The 17,117-nt window shown below is 44.1% G+C and overlaps 2 protein-coding genes across 10 annotated transcripts in view; both read left to right on the plus strand.

The window, feature by feature from the left end:
* Ppm1d (protein phosphatase, Mg2+/Mn2+ dependent 1D) overlaps positions 1-11,234 on the plus strand; it is a 37,599-nt gene extending 26,365 nt beyond the window's left edge. Inside the window, exons 4-6 of the mRNA XM_006983185.4 lie at positions 1,384-1,574; positions 4,319-4,561; positions 10,567-11,234. Of these exons, the coding sequence (XP_006983247.1) occupies positions 1,384-1,574; positions 4,319-4,561; positions 10,567-11,124 (992 nt within the window). The 3' untranslated portion in view covers positions 11,125-11,234. The remainder of the gene's footprint in view (positions 1-1,383; positions 1,575-4,318; positions 4,562-10,566) is intronic.
* Positions 11,235-16,239: 5,005 nt separating this feature from the next.
* Positions 16,240-17,117, plus strand: part of Bcas3 (BCAS3 microtubule associated cell migration factor) — a 502,165-nt gene continuing 501,287 nt past the window's right edge. For 3 of the 9 annotated variants that reach the window (XM_016001738.3, XM_042282536.2, XM_006983187.4), the window contains exon 1: positions 16,240-16,701. The gene's annotated coding sequence lies outside the window, so the exon portion shown is untranslated. The remainder of the gene's footprint in view (positions 16,702-17,117) is intronic. The other 6 variants (XM_016001736.3, XM_016001739.3, XM_006983186.4 and 3 more) reach the window with 4 other exon arrangements.

Consider the following 17,117-nt stretch of genomic DNA (forward strand, 5'->3'; position numbering starts at 1 on the left):
ACCACAACCCATAGAACCATAGAGGCTATATATATATAGCATGGAGGTCCGTAGGACGACTGTGGCATATAATAAATTTCAGTTTTACTCAAAAAAAAAAAAAAAAAAACAAAAAAAAACAAAAAAAAAAAACAAAAAACTGGGGTTTCTGTGTGTAGCCTTGGCTGTCCTGGAACTTGCTCTGTAGAACAGGCTGGCCTCAAACTTACAAAGATCTGCCTGTCTCTGCCTTCTGAGTACTGGAAATAAAGGGATGTGCCACTACCAAAAAAAAAAAAAAAAAAAAAAAAACAGCCAGTGTGCTCTTCACTACTGGGACATCTCTCCAACCCTCTCTTTCTGTCTTCTTAATGTCCATTCTTTAAAAAGAAATTTATATATGTATTTGTATATGTGCATGCATGCCACAGCGCACATGTGGAGGTCAGAGGACAACTTTTGAGAGTCGCTTCTCTCCTTCCACTGTGTGGGTCCCAGGGATTAAACTCAGGTTGTCAGGTTTGGCAGCAGTCACCCTTGGCCATTGAATCATCTCACTGGCCTAGTACCTATTAAATCTATGTTACTCCTTAAATTTTTTTAATTAAAGAAGAAAAAGGCATTCCCTAGGAGGAAGTGGGCTGAGAAAAAGAGAGCCATTCAGAAGCAAATAATTTATTTGGTTTTTCTCTGTACAGATGATATTACCCATGAATAATTTCCTCCTATTCAGTTCACCTGTATTTTTATTATCCTACTGGACTGAGAAGGAACTCCAGTGTAGTATTAGAAGTGTCAGTCAAGAGATAGTTTTCTTTTTCATTGTTGTTTTAAAAAGTTAAATAAATATATACTAATTATTTAGCTCTGATTCTGGGGATCAAACCCAGGTCTTTGCACATGCTCAGTAAGCACCCTTGTTTCTGATGTATCTCTCCACCCCATGGCCTAGTTTTGATTGAAATGTTTTAAGTATGTCTGTACTTTGAGAAATTGTCTCCCATGCCCTCTTGTCTGCATTCTACATGCCCCCTCTGCCATTAGTCCCCATTGTTTCCCCTAGACAGTTTTATTCGAGTTACTCCATAAATACATGATCTTATGTACCTGCTTAAAATCTAGGAGCCACAAATGAGAGAAAACGTGGGATCTTCTGAGACTGCTTAGTTCATCTTGCATTTTTCTTTAGCACTGCTTTAAGGTTAAGGAAGCTGTTTGCTGCAAATCCCCTTGCTAGTTCTTCAGCATGTCGAGGGAGTTCTCTTGTCCCTAGTCTGTTTGCATGGGTTTTGGATATTGTCAGGGCTGTTCTGCACCTATGGGAAATGGACCTGGGGATTCTGCTGATGTGACACTCTTATCTTGAAAGTAATAATTACTGCATCTTCTGTTCCCTTCACCTAGGTGACTTGTGGAGCTATGATTTCTTCAGTGGTAAGTTTGTGGTGTCACCTGAACCAGACACAAGTGTCCACACTCTTGATCCCCAGAAGCACAAGTATATTATCCTGGGAAGTGATGGGCTTTGGAATATGATTCCGCCTCAAGATGCCATCTCCATGTGCCAAGATCAAGAGGAGAAAAAATGCTTAATGGTGAGAAGCGACTCAGTGGTTTGATATTGTCTGAAATGTTTGGGTCATTTTGTCTGTGGTCGTGAGTCTAGCTAAAGGATGTTCATCTTGTGTCTTGTCATTCTGAACAAACCTCATAACCATTTTCAGTGACTGTCCTCCTTTTCCCATGTGCCTTTCAACCACTGGGCTTTTTTGTTTCTATGTATTTGCCTACTTTGGATATTTCCTGTAAGTATGATCATATACTACAGGGCCTTTTTTTTTTTTTTTTTTTTTTTTTTTGGTTTTTCAAGACAGGGTTTCTCTGCGTAGCTTTGCGCCTTTCCTGGAGCTCACTTGGTAGCCCAGGCTGGCCTCGAACTCACAGAGATCCGCCTGGCTCTGCCTCCCAAGTGCTGGGATTAAAGGCGTGCGCCACCACCGCCTGGCACTACAGGGCCTTTTTATCTAGCATTCACTTAGCATAATGTGTAGAGTGGTGTTGGTTCTCTGGCACTAAGAATTGGGGTCAGAATATAACAGATGCTAGGCCAGTGAGGTAGCCCTGAGCTGCACCGCCAGCCTTTTTTTTTTTTTTTTTAACTCTCTAAGATAGGGTCTCTCTTGAATTGTTTGGGTTGTTTGGGTTGACTAGAATTTGGGTCTAATTTTGGGATTAATCCTCCTGCTTTACCTTCCTGTAGTTGAGATTGCATGCATGCACCACCATGCCTCATGTTCAGTCCTCAGCACCTAGTTAGGCAAACAGACTGTATAACTATCAGTCTCATCAAATTGTGAGTTTGTTAAAGCTAAGACCTGTTGAAGTCCATTTTTATTACCCAGAGACTTAGTGTTTTGTAGTTAGTGGTTGTGGGATAACAAAAGTGAGATAACTTGTGTTTGTGTGTGTGTGGGGGCGCACGCCTTTATCTCAGCACTCTGGGATGCAGAGGAGAGGCAGGTGGCCTGGTAGACATAGTGAGTTACTTCCAGGACAGCATGAGTTGTATAGGGAGACCCTGTCTCAAAACCAACCAACCAACCAACCAACCAACCAACCAACCAACCACCCCCCAAGACTTGTGTGGAATTATTTTTCTCCATGGAGCTTCTCTGGGAAGTAAAGCAGATCTGCTGAAAAAGTGAAAGGCAGAGGAATCCTTCACAGTGAGTCCTCCTGATGGCTGGTGTTGCCATGTGAACCCTGTGTCCTGAAGAGTTAGTGGTCAACACTGGCACTGCCGTTGGTCAGTTTAGATGCATACTTTACGCCTTGTATTTGGTTTGGTTTGGTTTTTTTGAGGCAGGCTTTCATATAGCCCAGTCTAGTTTCAGATTCAAGGAGCTGAGGCTGGCCTTGCACTCCTGATCTTCCTGCCTTCCTTAGTGGTAGGACTCCAAGTGTGCACCATCATGCATGTCTTGCCTTTTTACATCACTGAAGTTAGAATCCTTTTTCCAAACGGTGTATTGTAATTTCATAGGCAGTGATTTTTCTTTTATGGTACATAAAATGTTTCTGTAACTCAAAGCTCATGATATTCCCTATTTTTTTTTTTTTTTTTTGGTTTTTTTTGGTTTTTTCGAGACAGGGTTCCTCTGTGTAGCTTTGCGCCTTTCCTGGAGCTCACTTGGTAGCCCAGGCTGGCCTCGAACTCACAGAGATCCGCCTGGCTCTGCCTCCCGAGTGCTGGGATTAAAGGCGTGCGCCACCACGCCCGGCGATATTCCCTATTAAAACCACTTCTCAGTGTAGTAGTGAGCATCTGTAATCATGGTACCTAGGACACGAGGCAGGAAGACCGCCAGTTCCAGGCCAGCCTGGCCTACACAGTGAGCTCTAAGATGTTCTAGGCTATCCCTGTGAGTTATCAGTGTGGGTCCCTGGTCTTGGGCACCAGTGATCTTCCTCCCATTTCCTGAGTAGCTGGCACTACTGGTACATGCATGTCACCATGGTTGGCTCAGAAGTTCTATTGGAGGAGATTGGCTTCTGCAGCATTTTTTCTACCATGCCTAATTGTCTTATTAGTTATATTTATAGTAACTTACTTCCTTTTAAAGATTATGTCTCTGTAACTGTCCTAAAGTTAGAGATAAAAACACCAGAATGAACCCTTGTTGCTGTTTGTTTTGAGGTAGGTCTCTCTTATATCCCAGGCTAGTGGTTCCTCTTCTTCAGCCTCTCCAGTGCTGAGATTAGAGGCTTGTACCCTCACACCTGTCACACGTGTGCCAAATTTAACCACAAGATTTTATTTATTTTTTTATTTTTGAGGCTGGGTCTCTATAGCTCTGGCTGTCCTGGAACTTACCAGGCTGGTCTGAAACTCACAGAGATCTGCTTATCTCTGCCTTGGAGTGCTGGGATTAAAGGCATGCACCACTTGCCCTGCCAACTTTATTTTATTTTTTAAATTTACAGATACATTATTTTACCATGATTATAGAGATTTTGGATAGTGTTGAGAATTGAATTTTATTTACTTATTTGGTCACACAGTATTGTTTATAATAATTTTTTTTATGTTTTTGTTGTGTTTATTCATGTGGTTGTGTATGTGTGTTGGTCAGAGAACAACTTGAAGGGAAGCTAGTCCCTCCTACTGTGTAGGTTTAGGGGACTGAACTGGAGAAATTGAATCATTAGGCTTGATGACAGACACCTTCACCCATTGAGGCATCTCACTAAATCCACCTAGGTTCTTAATTTGATATATATGTGTTGGTAAGTCAATGAGAGTTAATGCTCTTCCTTCCCCTTGTTCTTTTAAATATAGGGTGAGCAAGGACAGTCCTGTGCCAAAATGCTTGTGAATCGAGCGCTTGGCCGCTGGAGGCAGCGCATGCTCCGAGCAGATAACACGAGTGCCATCGTAATCTGCATCTCTCCAGGAGTAGACAGTCAGGGGAGCTTCACCAGTGAAGATGAGCTCTTTCTGAACCTGACTGATAGCCCTACTTACAACAGCCAAGAAACCTGTGTGATGACTCCTTCCCCAAGTTCTACACCACCAGTCAAGGTATTCAGTGCTTCAGGGGTAGGTGTGTGTGTGTGTGTGTGTGTGTGTGTGTGTGTGTGTGTGTGTGTGTGTGTGTAGGCCAGAGGTCAACCTTGGGTCTTTCCTTAGATGTCATCTAGGTTTCTGAGACATGGGGCTCAACCATGTAGTTTAGCTGGCTGGTCAACAAGTCCCAGGCTTTCTGTACCTTCCCAGCCTGGGATTACAACCATGTGCACCATGCCTGCCTTTTACGTGGATGCTGGGGATCAAAACTCAGGTCCTAATACACAGGAAACACTTGCCTGCCTGAGAGTTCCCCAGCCCATTTCTACAGTTTGAAAGTTATGATATGCCGGGTGGTGGTGGTGGCACACACCTTTCCTCCCGGCACTTGGGAGGCAGAGGAGGCAGATCTCTGTGAGTTCGAGGCCAGCCTGGTTTACAAAGAGTTCCAGGTGGCTGGAGAGATGGCTCAGAGGTTAAGAACATTGGCTGCTCTTCCAGAGGTCCTGAGTTCAATTCCCAGCACCCACATGGTGGCTCACAATGGTCTGTAATGAGATCTGGCTCCCACTTCTGGCCTGCAGGGATGCACACAAACAACACTGTACACATAATAGATAGATAAATAAATCTTAAAAAAAAAAAAAAAAAAAAAAAGAGTTACAGGATAGCCTCCAAAGCTAACTCTATCTCGGCGGGGGCGGCCAGGGGTGGGGTGGGGTGGGGTGGGGGGTGGAGGGGACGACGACGACGACGACGACGACGACGACGACGACGACGACGACGACAACGGGGACAACAAAAAAAAGACCTCCCCCAAGAAAAGGGAAGTTACGTTAGTGTTACGTAAAATTCATGCTTAGAGTATTTATTTTAATGTGTGTTACTTACTTTTCTAATGCTGATAAAACACCATGACCAAGACAACTTATAAAAGGAAGTGTTTAATTTGGCTTACAGTTACAGAGGAGTAGAGTCTATGATGGCAGAGTTAAAGAACAGCTGAAAGCAGCCGGGCGTTGGTGGCGCACGCCTTTAATCCCAGCACTCGGGAGGCAGAGGCAGGCGGATCTCTGTGAGTTCGAGGCCAGCCTGGTCTCCAAAGCGAGTTCCAGGAAAGGCGCAAAGCTACACAGAGAAACCCTGTCTCGAAAAACCAAAAAAAAAAAAAAGGCCGGGCGTTGGTGGCGCACGCCTTTAATCCCAGCACTCGGGAGGCAGAGGTAGGCGGATCTTTGTGAGTTCGAGGCCAGCCTGGGCTACCAAGTGAGTTCCAGGAAAGGCGCAAAGCTACACAGAGAAACCCTGTCTCGAAAAAAAAAAAAAAAAAAAACAGCTGAAAGCTCTTTTTTTTAATTATTATTATTATTTCATTTTTATGTGTATGAGTGTTTTGCTTGAATGTATGTCTGTTCACTTTGTGCATATCTGGTGCCCTGGGAGGTTAGAAGAGAGCATTGGATCCCCCGGAGCTGGAAATATGGATAGTTGTGAATTGAATCGGAGTCCTCTGGAACACAAGTTCTCTTGACTGCTGAGCCATTTGTCAGCCCTGGGAGTCTCTCAAGTCTTTTGAAACCTCAAAGTCTGCCCTCAGTGACACACATCCTCCAAGATCACACCTCCTAATTCTCCCTAAACAGTTCTATCAGTTTTTGTTTTTTGTTCTTTTTTTTTTTGAGATAGAGTTTCTGTGTGTAGCCCTAGCTGTCCTGAAACTGCCTCTGTAGACCTGCCTGTCTCTGCCTCCCAAGTGTCAGGATTAAACCACCAAGTCTCAAGTATGTAGCCCATGGTGACCTCAGACTAATTGTGTAGTTGAGGATGACCTTGAATTCTTGGTCCTCAAGTGCTGGGGTTACATTTATCTACAATCATACCTTCTTAATTAATTAAAACAGAAATTTAGATTTTAATTAAATTCAAGAAAATGATGGATCTTTGCTGTATAATTTATTTCTTGCAACAATCCCTTTCCCTCTGCCCAGATCTATAGCCAGGTCATTGTGAATGCTGGGTACATTGCCCTAAGCCATATCCTCAGTTCTTTAGAGATATACAGCCAGGTCATTGTGAGTGCTGGGTACATTGCCCTAAGCCATATATATCCTCAGTTCTTGAGAGAGCTGTCCTCACACAGGATTAGTTTGAAGCTTGTTATGTGTATATAACAAAAAATGATTGTGGTCACTGATATACATTAACATGTAGAATTTATTGATCCCTTTTATGAATCTATGAATATTTGTAAAACATTTATATTTTGTGAAGCACTTGTATACCTACACAAGCATCCACTGCTAAGTTCTATCCTAGTTCACTTTGGGCTGGCCTTGAACTTAATGTATAGCCTAGGCTCACTTTGAACTTGTGGTCCTCCTGTCTTACACTCCTGAATAGCTATGATCAAAGGCTTGCTTCATAGTTTCAGCAGACTTGTAACTTAGATCAGAGTGATTTTTTTTCCCCTGTGCTGGGCATCAAACTAGGCAAGCATTTTGCCACAGAGTTGCACTCTTAACCTTTACTCTAATTTTCTTTCCTTTTTTTTGAGACAGGGTTTCTCTGTGTAGAACTGGCTGTCCTGGAACTCGCTCTGTAGACCAGGCTAGCCTTGGACTCAAAGAGATCTGCTTGCCTCTGCTTCCCAAATACTGTGATTAAATTCATGCACCACCATGCCCAGCTTCTTTTTAAATTTATTGCTGTGTGGGTGTGTATCCCACAGTGCATGTGGAGGTCAGACAACTTTGTGGAGCTGTTTTTCTCCTCTTGATTTTATGTGGGTTCTGGGAATTGAACTAAGTTTGCCGGGCTTTTATGTTGAAAGCATCTTTGCCTTACATACTGAACTATCTCACCAGCCCATAGTACTTAAAAATGAAAATTTTTGTTTATTTGATGTTAGTTTTTTGAAATATGGTCTTCTGTATCACAGGCTAGCTTCACACTCTTTCTATACCTGTAAGCTGGCTGTGACCTCCTGATTATTTTGCCTTCATCTCTAAGTGCTGGCATTACAGGTGTGCACTTGCACGCTTGGCTTGCTTAAAAGAAATTTCATGTTAGAGGTTTCTTTCCAAGGCAGGCATGTTTGTTTTGCGTGCCTCTCAGACAGCTGGGGTAGGAGGATCATGGGTTCAAGGAAAATTACATTCCTTTCTTGTTCCCTAACAACTCATGTAGTGACTCCTGCTGTAATTCCAGAACCTGGGGGGATTAGACAGGAGGATCACTGCAAGTCTGAGATCATTGGGCTACAGACTTGAGTGAGATACTGTCACAACAAAAATTTCTTAGCATATGATCTCATGGAGTATCTTGGGTAATATTAGCAAGATCCTCTCTTGGAAAGGAGAAGGAGGGATTTGAGAGATGTCTCAGTGGGTAAAATGCTTGATATGTAAGCACAATGATTTGTTTACCAATCCCCAGAATCCATGGGAAAGTTGAACATACAGTCGGAACTTTTGTAATCCTAGCACCACTGTGGGGAGATGGAATGCAGAGAAAGGGGAATCCTTGGAATCATGGGCCAGCTAGCCTGGTATTCAGAACAGAAAACAAAAACAAAGTGGCTTTTTTTTTTTTTTTTTTTTTTTTTTTTTTTTTTTTGAGACAGGGTTTCTCTGTGTAGCTTTGCGCCTTTCCTGGATCTCACTCTGTAGAAAAGGCTGGCCTCGAACTCACAGAGATCTGCCTGGCTCTGCCTCCGGAGTGCTGGGATTAAAGGCGTGTGCCACCACTGCCCGGCCACAAAGTGGCTTTATCTCGAACAAGGTGGAAGTCTAGACCAACACCCAAGGTTACCCTCTGACTTTCACTTGTGCCGTGACACAAAAGCACCTGCACTCACACACAGGAATGTCCACACACATATACTGTATATAAGCATATATTACACACAAACCTGGTATGATGTCATGCATGTGTAATCCTAGTGTTTGGGAAGCTGGGATAGGCCATCTCAAGTTCAAGGGCCATATGGACAGTTTGAGATGACTTTAGGCTACATAGTGAGACTCTGTCTCCAAAAAAGAAAAGCCTACTACCATTCTTTTTTGTTGTTGTTGTTAAAGATTTATTTATTATGTAGACAGTGAGTGTTCTGCCTGCAGGCCAGAAGAGGGCACCAGATCTCATTGTAGGTGGTTGTGAGCCACCATGTGGGTGCTGGGCATTTAACTCAGGACCTCTGGTAGAGCAGCCAGTGCTCTTAACCTCTGAGCCAACTCTCCAGCCCTGTCTATTGCCATTCTTCATAAGGTCCCTTCGTAACATGTTTTGTCAGTTGATGTCTGGTGTCTGATGTTTGTGGGATGGGCAAATTACTATCTGAGTTTTCATTATGACATAATTGCTTTAATTTTGTACTTTACATTTTCTACATGGATAATAGTCACAAATTAGAATTTAGGAAGGGGCACTGGAGAGATGGCGTAGTGGTTAAGAGCACTGACTGCCCTTTGTACTATATAAATCTGAGTGTTGTTCTGTCCTGTAATCTAGCACTAGTAAGTAGAGGCAGGAGAATCAGAAATTCAGGGTCATCCTTAGTTATATAGCAAGTTCAAGTCCAGCTTGGATTACATGACACACTGTCCCCAGTTTTTCTGAAAAGGCCACTTAGGGCCATGGACATAGCTTGGTTGTTGACATTGCTTGCTGCCTGAGTTCAGTCCTGGGGCCTGCTGAGTAATAGGAGAGAACACTTGTAACTTCCCCTGACTTCTGCACATACATATTGTGGTGTGTGTGCTTACGCACACGTTTTTGAAAAGTGTAGTTAACACAAAAATTTAATTACATTTATTTTGTGTGTACATATGTGTTTATATATAACATGCCATGGCAGTGTGCATGTATGGAGATTCTAGGACAATCTGTGGGCATTGGTTCTCTCCTTCTACCATGTGGGTCCAGGAGAATTGAACCCAGGTTGTCAGGCTTGGCAGCAAGTGCTTTACCCTGCTGAGCCATCTCACTGGCCCCAAAATGTAATTTTTAAAAAGAAGTTATTTGTACTTATATAAGTATATATGATGATAATAATGTAAGCCTGTAGGTCTTTAATGCATTAAATAGGAATTTGCTCTTTTTCACCCTACTTGTTTCATCATATATTAAAATTGAGAATGTGTTTATGTAGGTAGGTTGGCCTTGTTTATCAGAAAGTTGGGATGTTGTTATTGGCTTGTCAAAATAAGTTTTTCTTGGGCTTATGGGGTAAAAAGGATTTTATGTAAAATAATTCGAGTAATTTCTTCAATAGTTTTATTACTGCACACAAATGAAAGTATAGAGTTTGGGCTGGCAATGGTGACATACACCTTTAATTTTAGCACTGGGGAGATGGAAGCAGGCAGGTTTTTTTTTTTTTTTTTTGGTTTTTTCGAGACAGCGTTTCTTTGTGTAGCTTTGCGCCTTTCCTGGAACTCACTTGGTAGACCAGGCTGGCCTCGAACTCACAGAGATCCGCCTGCCTCTGCCTCCCGAGTGCTGGGATTAAAGGCATGTGCCACCACCGCCCGGCTCAGGCAGATCTTTTGAGTTCAAGGCCAGCCCGGTTTATATAGTGAGATCTAGGACAGCTACAAGGAGAAACTCTGCCTCATTAAATTTATGGTTAAAGAAATAAAAACATCAATAAGCAGTAATTTTGCTCTTTTCTGCATCTGGCACAGTGTGAATGGCTTGGCAAAGTGTGTGCTTGTGGCTAGCTATTCTAAGGGGTCTGTTTTGAAGCTTTGCAGTATCTTTTGGTCCAAGCTGTAGTTGAGACATTCCCGTGAGCACATGAGTCTTCTCCATCTGTTGTGATAAAGGTGGGGTTCCTCTTTTGATACCTTTGGATTGATTACTTTCTTTGCAGCAACCCCCCTTCCCGCCCCCCTGCCCCAACCTGGTGCAATAAATACATGTGAAAGGAACCGAGTGCATTCCATGGTTATGTCTTCTTAGCAACGTCATAAGAACTTACTGTGTCACTTTATTGAGTATTTTTCCTTTTCTTTTTCTAGTCACTGGAAGAAGATCCATGGCCAAGATTGAACTCTAAGGACCATATACCTGCCCTTGTTCGTAGTAATGCCTTCTCAGAGAAATTTTTAGAGGTTCCAGCTGAGATAGCTCGAGGGAGTATCCAGACTGTAGTGATGACCTCAAAAGATTCAGAGGCACTTGAAGAAAACTGTCCCAAAGCCCTGACTTTAAGGATTCATGATACTTTGACTAATACCCTGTCTGTTGGCCTCGTGCCCACCAATTCCACAAATACCATCATGGACCAGAAAAATGTCAAGATGTCAACTCCAGGTCAGATGAAAGCTCAGGAGGTTGAAAGGACCCCTCCGGCCAACTTTAAAAGGACATTGGAAGAATCCAACTCGGGCCCGCTGCTGAAGAAGCACCGTCGAAATGGCTTAAGTCGGAGTAGCGGGGCCCCGGCGTCGGGCCTCCCTGCAGCGTCCCAGCGCAGGCACTCGGTCAAACTGACCATGCGGCGGAGACTCAGGGGTCAGAAGAAGATGGGGAATCCTCTCCTACAGCAGCACCGGAAAACTGTGTGTGTGTGCTGAGGTGGACCTGGGAAGTGGGGTTCTCCCTACCTAGGATGTGAGGGCTTTTTAAATTTGGTGCCGAAGTTGAACTTTTTTTAAGGGGACGAAATAAAGAGTATACAGTTAGACTTTTTGGAATTTAACAGTTTTATCCTGGCCTTGTACTTGCCTGTATCATAAATGTGAATTTTGTAGATGTAGGGAATAAGTTGCTGTAAAATGTGTGTAAATTTGTATCCTTTACACCAGTTCAGTCTCTTACTCTAACACACACACACAGTAATTATGACAACAGGGCTAATGTTGAAGAAAACTCAGAAGAATCTCTAAGATTTTAAATGTGTTTAAACTTTTTAAAATGCTTATTACACACTTGTATACACCACTTGTGAAGAACACATGACTTTTTAAAGAAAATTAGTAAGCAAACTGGAAAAGTGATGTATTTTCCTAGTGATCTGTGCTCCACTTAATATTTCCTAGGGACCATTAGTGTCTTTTAAAAATATTTTCTCATTTCATAATCCATAACTAAACATTTCATAGGAAAAGCATTGAGCCACGCTAACGTAGCTGATTTTAGTCTCCTTGTCCACTTATACTATGCAGTATCTCTTAACTTCGGTAGCATTTTTCTAGAACAGTACATCTGATGTGCTTACTGAAATCTCTGGCATAGAAGGAGGTGTGTTTGCCTAAAACACCATCATTTGTCTCAGATCAGTGGCATTAGGACATGTAGTTTCCCTCTTCTAGTGTTTGCTTAAAATACGTGAAGTTTTTCTTGCTATTTCAATAACAGATGGTGCTGCTAATTCCCAACATTTCCTAAATTATTTTATATCATACAGTTTTCATTGATTATACGAGTATGTCCATCTAATAAATCAGTGAACTGTTGCTCTTTATGTTGCTGGCGTTTTGTTGGTGACTCTTAATAGTAGGTACTAACAGTCAGTTGTGTGATATATCTGTGCTTTCTTGACTAGAAATACATATACTCATTTTTTGCACTCTTGAGTTCTTATTTTAATATAGATCACATAGAAACAAACTAAATACCTAACAATATGATTCAGTTATAGTTTGCAAGTGTTCAGTAAAACTCTGGCCCCTTTCTCTGGTAACCCAATAAAACCTAAAGGGAAATACTATAGTACAAGAGTATATAAATCATGTGTGTGTGTAATTGTACTCTTAAAGTGTTAATTTGGAACAAGAAGCCTCATTGAGGGCTGGGGATGTGACTGAGTTGGTAGAGTGCTTGTCTCATACATATGAAGTCCTGGGTTTGACCCCAGCAATGCATAAACCAGGTATATTGGCATATGCCTGTAACTGTGCACTCAGGAGGTAGAGGCAGGAGGATCAGGGGTTCAAAGTCATCCTCAGCTACAAAGTTACAGGCCAACCTGAGATACGTGAGACTGTCTCAAAACAATAATGGATAAAACAAAATCAGAGAGATTAATGTGGGTCAGGAATTGTGATCAGGAAAGGTAAAAGGATTAGGGGTTTAGAGTAATTGAGCTTGACAGGTGCAAGGCCCTGTATTTTAAAAATATGTATATGACTTTTTTTCCTGTAGGTAAGTATGTACACCATGTATATATTTAGTGCCTATAGAGGCTAGAAAAGGGTGTCAGATCTCCTGGAACTGGAGTTACAAGTTGTGAGCCACCAAGTGGGTGCTGGGAACCAAATGAAAGTCCTCTGGAAGACCAGCCAGTGCTCTTAACTGTTGAGCCATCTCTTCAGACACAAGGCTCTGCATTTGATAGCTAACTCCAGCAAAACAAAAGCTTGACTGCTCGACAGATTGGCTGTTGAAATACTGAAAACTTTTAGGAGGTGGGGTCCAGTGGGATGGCTTTGGGAATGCTTTTAAATGGAGTCACAGGACCCTCTTGATAATTATTAGCATGCTAACTGTAAATTAGTTGGCTTCACTGAGCTGTCTTCACTCCTGTACCCAGCACTGTTTAGGTCTACTTTTCACATGTCCTCACAACTGCCACTAACCAGTCCTGAAGAGTCGCTGAGTTAATTTCTTTTGGTTGTCGGAACTTGGCTCTGTAGCTTTGTATCCTTCAGTAATCTTTTTAGCTATTACCAACTTTTCCTAGCACCACATCCTTACGTTTTAATTTCATTTAACTTTTCTTTGCCCTATCATATTCTTTCTAAAATTTTCATTTGTTTTTCATTCATTTACTTATTTTGTTCTTTAAGACAGTTTTGGAATGTAGGCCAGACTCAGACTTGCTACCAAATTGTCTCAGTCTCTGCAATCCTGGATTATAGGCATGCAATACCACAAGTGGGGACTTTAGGTTTTTCTTCGGTAGTCATTTGAAAGGTAGTCTATCACGCTAAAAAATCTGACACATGCCCAGCTAGTAATTTGTTAAAATAATACTTGGTAATAATCAGAACAAAGCCAATTCTCTTTCATTGAAAATGATCTTTGCCGGGCGGTGGTGGCACACGCCTTTAATCCCAGCACTCAGGAGGCAGAGGCAGTCGGATCTCTGTGAGTTCGAGGCCAGCCTGGTCTACCAAGTGAGTTCCAGGAAAGGCGCAAAGCTACACAGAAAAACCCTGTCTTGAAAAACCAAAAAAAAAAAAAAAAAAAAAAAAAAAAAAAGAAAAAGAAAATGAACTTCATAGTCCTGGTCCTGGTTAAGAAAAATATCTGGATGTGGCAAAATGCTTGCCAGTAGTCTTAGCATCTGGGGCGGGGTGAGAGGATTGGGAGTTCAAGTTCATCCTAAGCTATTTAGTGAGGTCCTCATTCTTCCTGGGACCAACCAAAGTCAGGTGCTATATCATAGAACCGTGCTAATGAGAGTATACTACTTATCGACCTTGTCTCAAACTGATGCTAAAAGCAGATACCAAAAGTTACTAAAAGCCGGCCGTGGTGGCACACAGTAATCCCAGCACCTGGGAGGCAGAGCCAGGGGGATCGAGGTCAGCCTGGTCTACAGAGTGAGATCCAGGACACTGAGAAACCCTGTCTTGGAAAACAAAACAAAACAAAAAAAACCAAAACCAAAACCAAAAACCAAACAAAACCTAAAGTATGTGAATTGGGAGTGTCTAGTTTGGGTTCTCTCTCTCTCTCTCTCTCTCTCTCTCTCCCTCTCCCTCCCCCCTCCCCCCTCCCCCCCCCCCCTCTCTCTCTCTCTCTCTCTCTCTCTCTCTCTCTCTCTCTCTCTCTCTCTCTCTCTCTCTCTCTCTCTCTCTCGCTCTCATGCCTCAGTCTCCCAATCACAGTGATTACAGGTGTAAGCCACCAAGGCTAATCTATGGTGTTTGTTTACTGAGACGAAGTCTCATGTGGCCCAGTCTGGTCTTCATCCTGCACAATCCTGCACAACACAGAGTTCAGTTCCTAGCCTCTCCACCACTAGCCGCCTACCCTGTAACTCTGCTCCCAGCTCTGGCTATTCACCTCTCCTCCAAGCCCCCTCCACCTGTAGAACTTTCCAACCACTCTCCCCTACTAGGTTCACACACACTCTCACATTCCCTTAAGAATTATGGGGCTGGAGAGATGGCTCAGAGGTTCTTTTCTTCCAGAGGTCCTGAGTTCAATTCCCAGCACCCACATGGAGGCTTACAACCATCTGTAATGAGATCTGGCGCCCTCTTCTGTATACATAATAAATCATCAACAACAAAGAATTACAGGGGAGACCGGGGAACAACTAAAATGACACAAGGCCCAGGGCTTGGTCCTCAGCTCAAACACACACACACACACACACACACACACACACACGCACACGCACACGCACACGCACACGCACACATGCACACACACACACAGGTCTTGTGTAGAAGAAGCTGCCTCGAATGTGTCGAAGGATGGTCCTAAACATCTGATTCTTTTGGCTTTTCCTTCTAAGCATAATGACAAAGAAGAGATCTTTAACATTTCTTTTAAATCACTATTTATTAGTTTGTGGGGGTGGGTGGGTATGGGTGCTTTCATGCCATGGTACATGTGTGGGAGTCAGAGGACAACTTGTTTTCATCTTCCATGTTGAGTCCTGGGCATTGAACTCAGGTGGTCAGGCTTGGCAGCAGGGACCTTTACCGTCCCAGTCACCTTGAAGGCCCTGAGAGGTCTTTTGACCCTGAAGTTAAACTAGAAGATGAATTGAACCAGTTCATTACATGGCTACAGCAGCTGTCTATTCCCTGCCTATCTCAGGAAACCCTAGAGTCCCATCCAGAGACCACTTGCTTAGTCAGAATCACAACAGGAAAAAACAACACAAAACAAAACCCTTTCCTACTCCCATTGTGGTCAACTGAGACATTTAAGTTAGGAGTCTCATAGCCACTGAACTGTATGCTCCCCCGGGGTCCACGTCAAAACTGCAACATTCTCATTCATAAACGTTCTCTTTTCCCCCTTGTGTTTCTACATTATGAAGAGCTCAATAAGGAAAGAAGTCCCTTATCATTTGAAGGTAATGATACAGTCATTTGAGAGGAGGTCTCAAAGTGATGGCACTGGACTGGCTTGGAACTTGCTATGTAGACCCGGCTGGTCTCTGCTTTCCAAGTACTGGAATTACAGGCATGTGCTACCCCAATCCCTTAAAAAGAGATTTTAAACATAGATTTAGGCACAGGGTTAATAACATGATCAGGGGAAAGATAAAGCACAGATACGAGCGTGAGTGTGGGTTTCTCAAGTGAGAATTCCCAGTGTGTGACTTGTTGAGACTCCAAGGACCCTTAAGATCTTCCCAGTGCCCACCTTGCAAAGCCCCAGACATCTTTCTTAGAATCGCTATGGATCCCTGTATTGCCCAACAGGTTCCCTCCAAACTCTGGTGCCTCTCTCCATTTCCAGATGTTCACTAACATCCATATCTATGACAGTAACCGTTAAGGACCCCAACAAAATTTCTTACAGGCCCCTTATTCAGATCTTGTTCAGACACGTACCCGGCGGCCGGGCTGACCAGGGACCGGCCAGCCTAGACTCCCGGAAGGTAAACACATCGCCGCAGGCGGGGCGGAGGGCGGGCTAGGGCAGTCTGAGTGGCCAGGAAAAAGTGATTGGCAGCTGCCACGTCCACGTGCTTTTAGCTTCGAATCAGCTGTCGCGAGAATTCGATGTAAACACACCAGTGTCCCTGGCCACGGGCTCCGCGCCGGAGACTCCTGGCTGAGATTGGCAGGTGTCTGGAGCAGGCTGCGTTTTCTTAAAACAGAAAAGCCACCGAGGCGCCCCTTCCAGGCCGGCTGACACGCCTGCCTTTTCTCCCCTGCCGCCTGCATTCGCAACCGAACCTGACCCGGCCGCTTCACCCGAACTTCCATACTGTTGTGTTTTCCCTCCAGCCCCAGCGGATTGGATGGCTTCCGAAGGCGGGTCCGCCTCTTTCCTACTTGCTGGTTGGCGAAGCTGACCTCCAAGGGCGGTGCCGCGCCGGGGCCAGTTTGCTCCTGGGATTGGCTGGTGCGGTGGTTCCGCCGAGGTGTGGTAGGAAGTGGTAGCCGTCAATCACGAGGGAGACTCCAAACAGTGAGCCTGGAGCTGGAGAACAGCGTTTACCGGCGGAGCGGCCGGTGAGAAGGCTGGCGGGTCCTTGGCGTGGGGGAGGCTTGGAGAGGAAAGGGGACAGGCACCAGGAGGGGACAGGGCTCGGCCAGCCCCAGTTGACGTGGGGGAATGGTGTTGAAACTGGAGGAGAGCTGGGCAAGAGGCCAGAGGGCGGCCGGGGGCAGTGGTGCCTGGGCTTTGGAGGTGAAGTGGGGAGGGCTGTTCCCTTGGCTTTGGGGAGAGTGGGGCCTGAGGGGCTCGCGAGGAGCTGTCCTCAGGTGACAGGGCCCTTAAAGGAGCGAGGTGGGGAGACTGGTTCGGTAAGAAAGGGTGGAATGGAAAAGAGAGTGCTGAGGGGGACTAGTGAAGGGTACTGCCTGAGAAAGGCTTACCTGGACTAGTTGGGACAAGGGTGTTTGGGTTGTCTAGAAGTGTGGAGATA

The sequence above is a fragment of the Peromyscus maniculatus genome, chromosome 8 (assembly GCF_049852395.1).
Source record: "Peromyscus maniculatus bairdii isolate BWxNUB_F1_BW_parent chromosome 8, HU_Pman_BW_mat_3.1, whole genome shotgun sequence".
Lineage (NCBI taxonomy): Eukaryota > Metazoa > Chordata > Mammalia > Rodentia > Cricetidae > Peromyscus > Peromyscus maniculatus.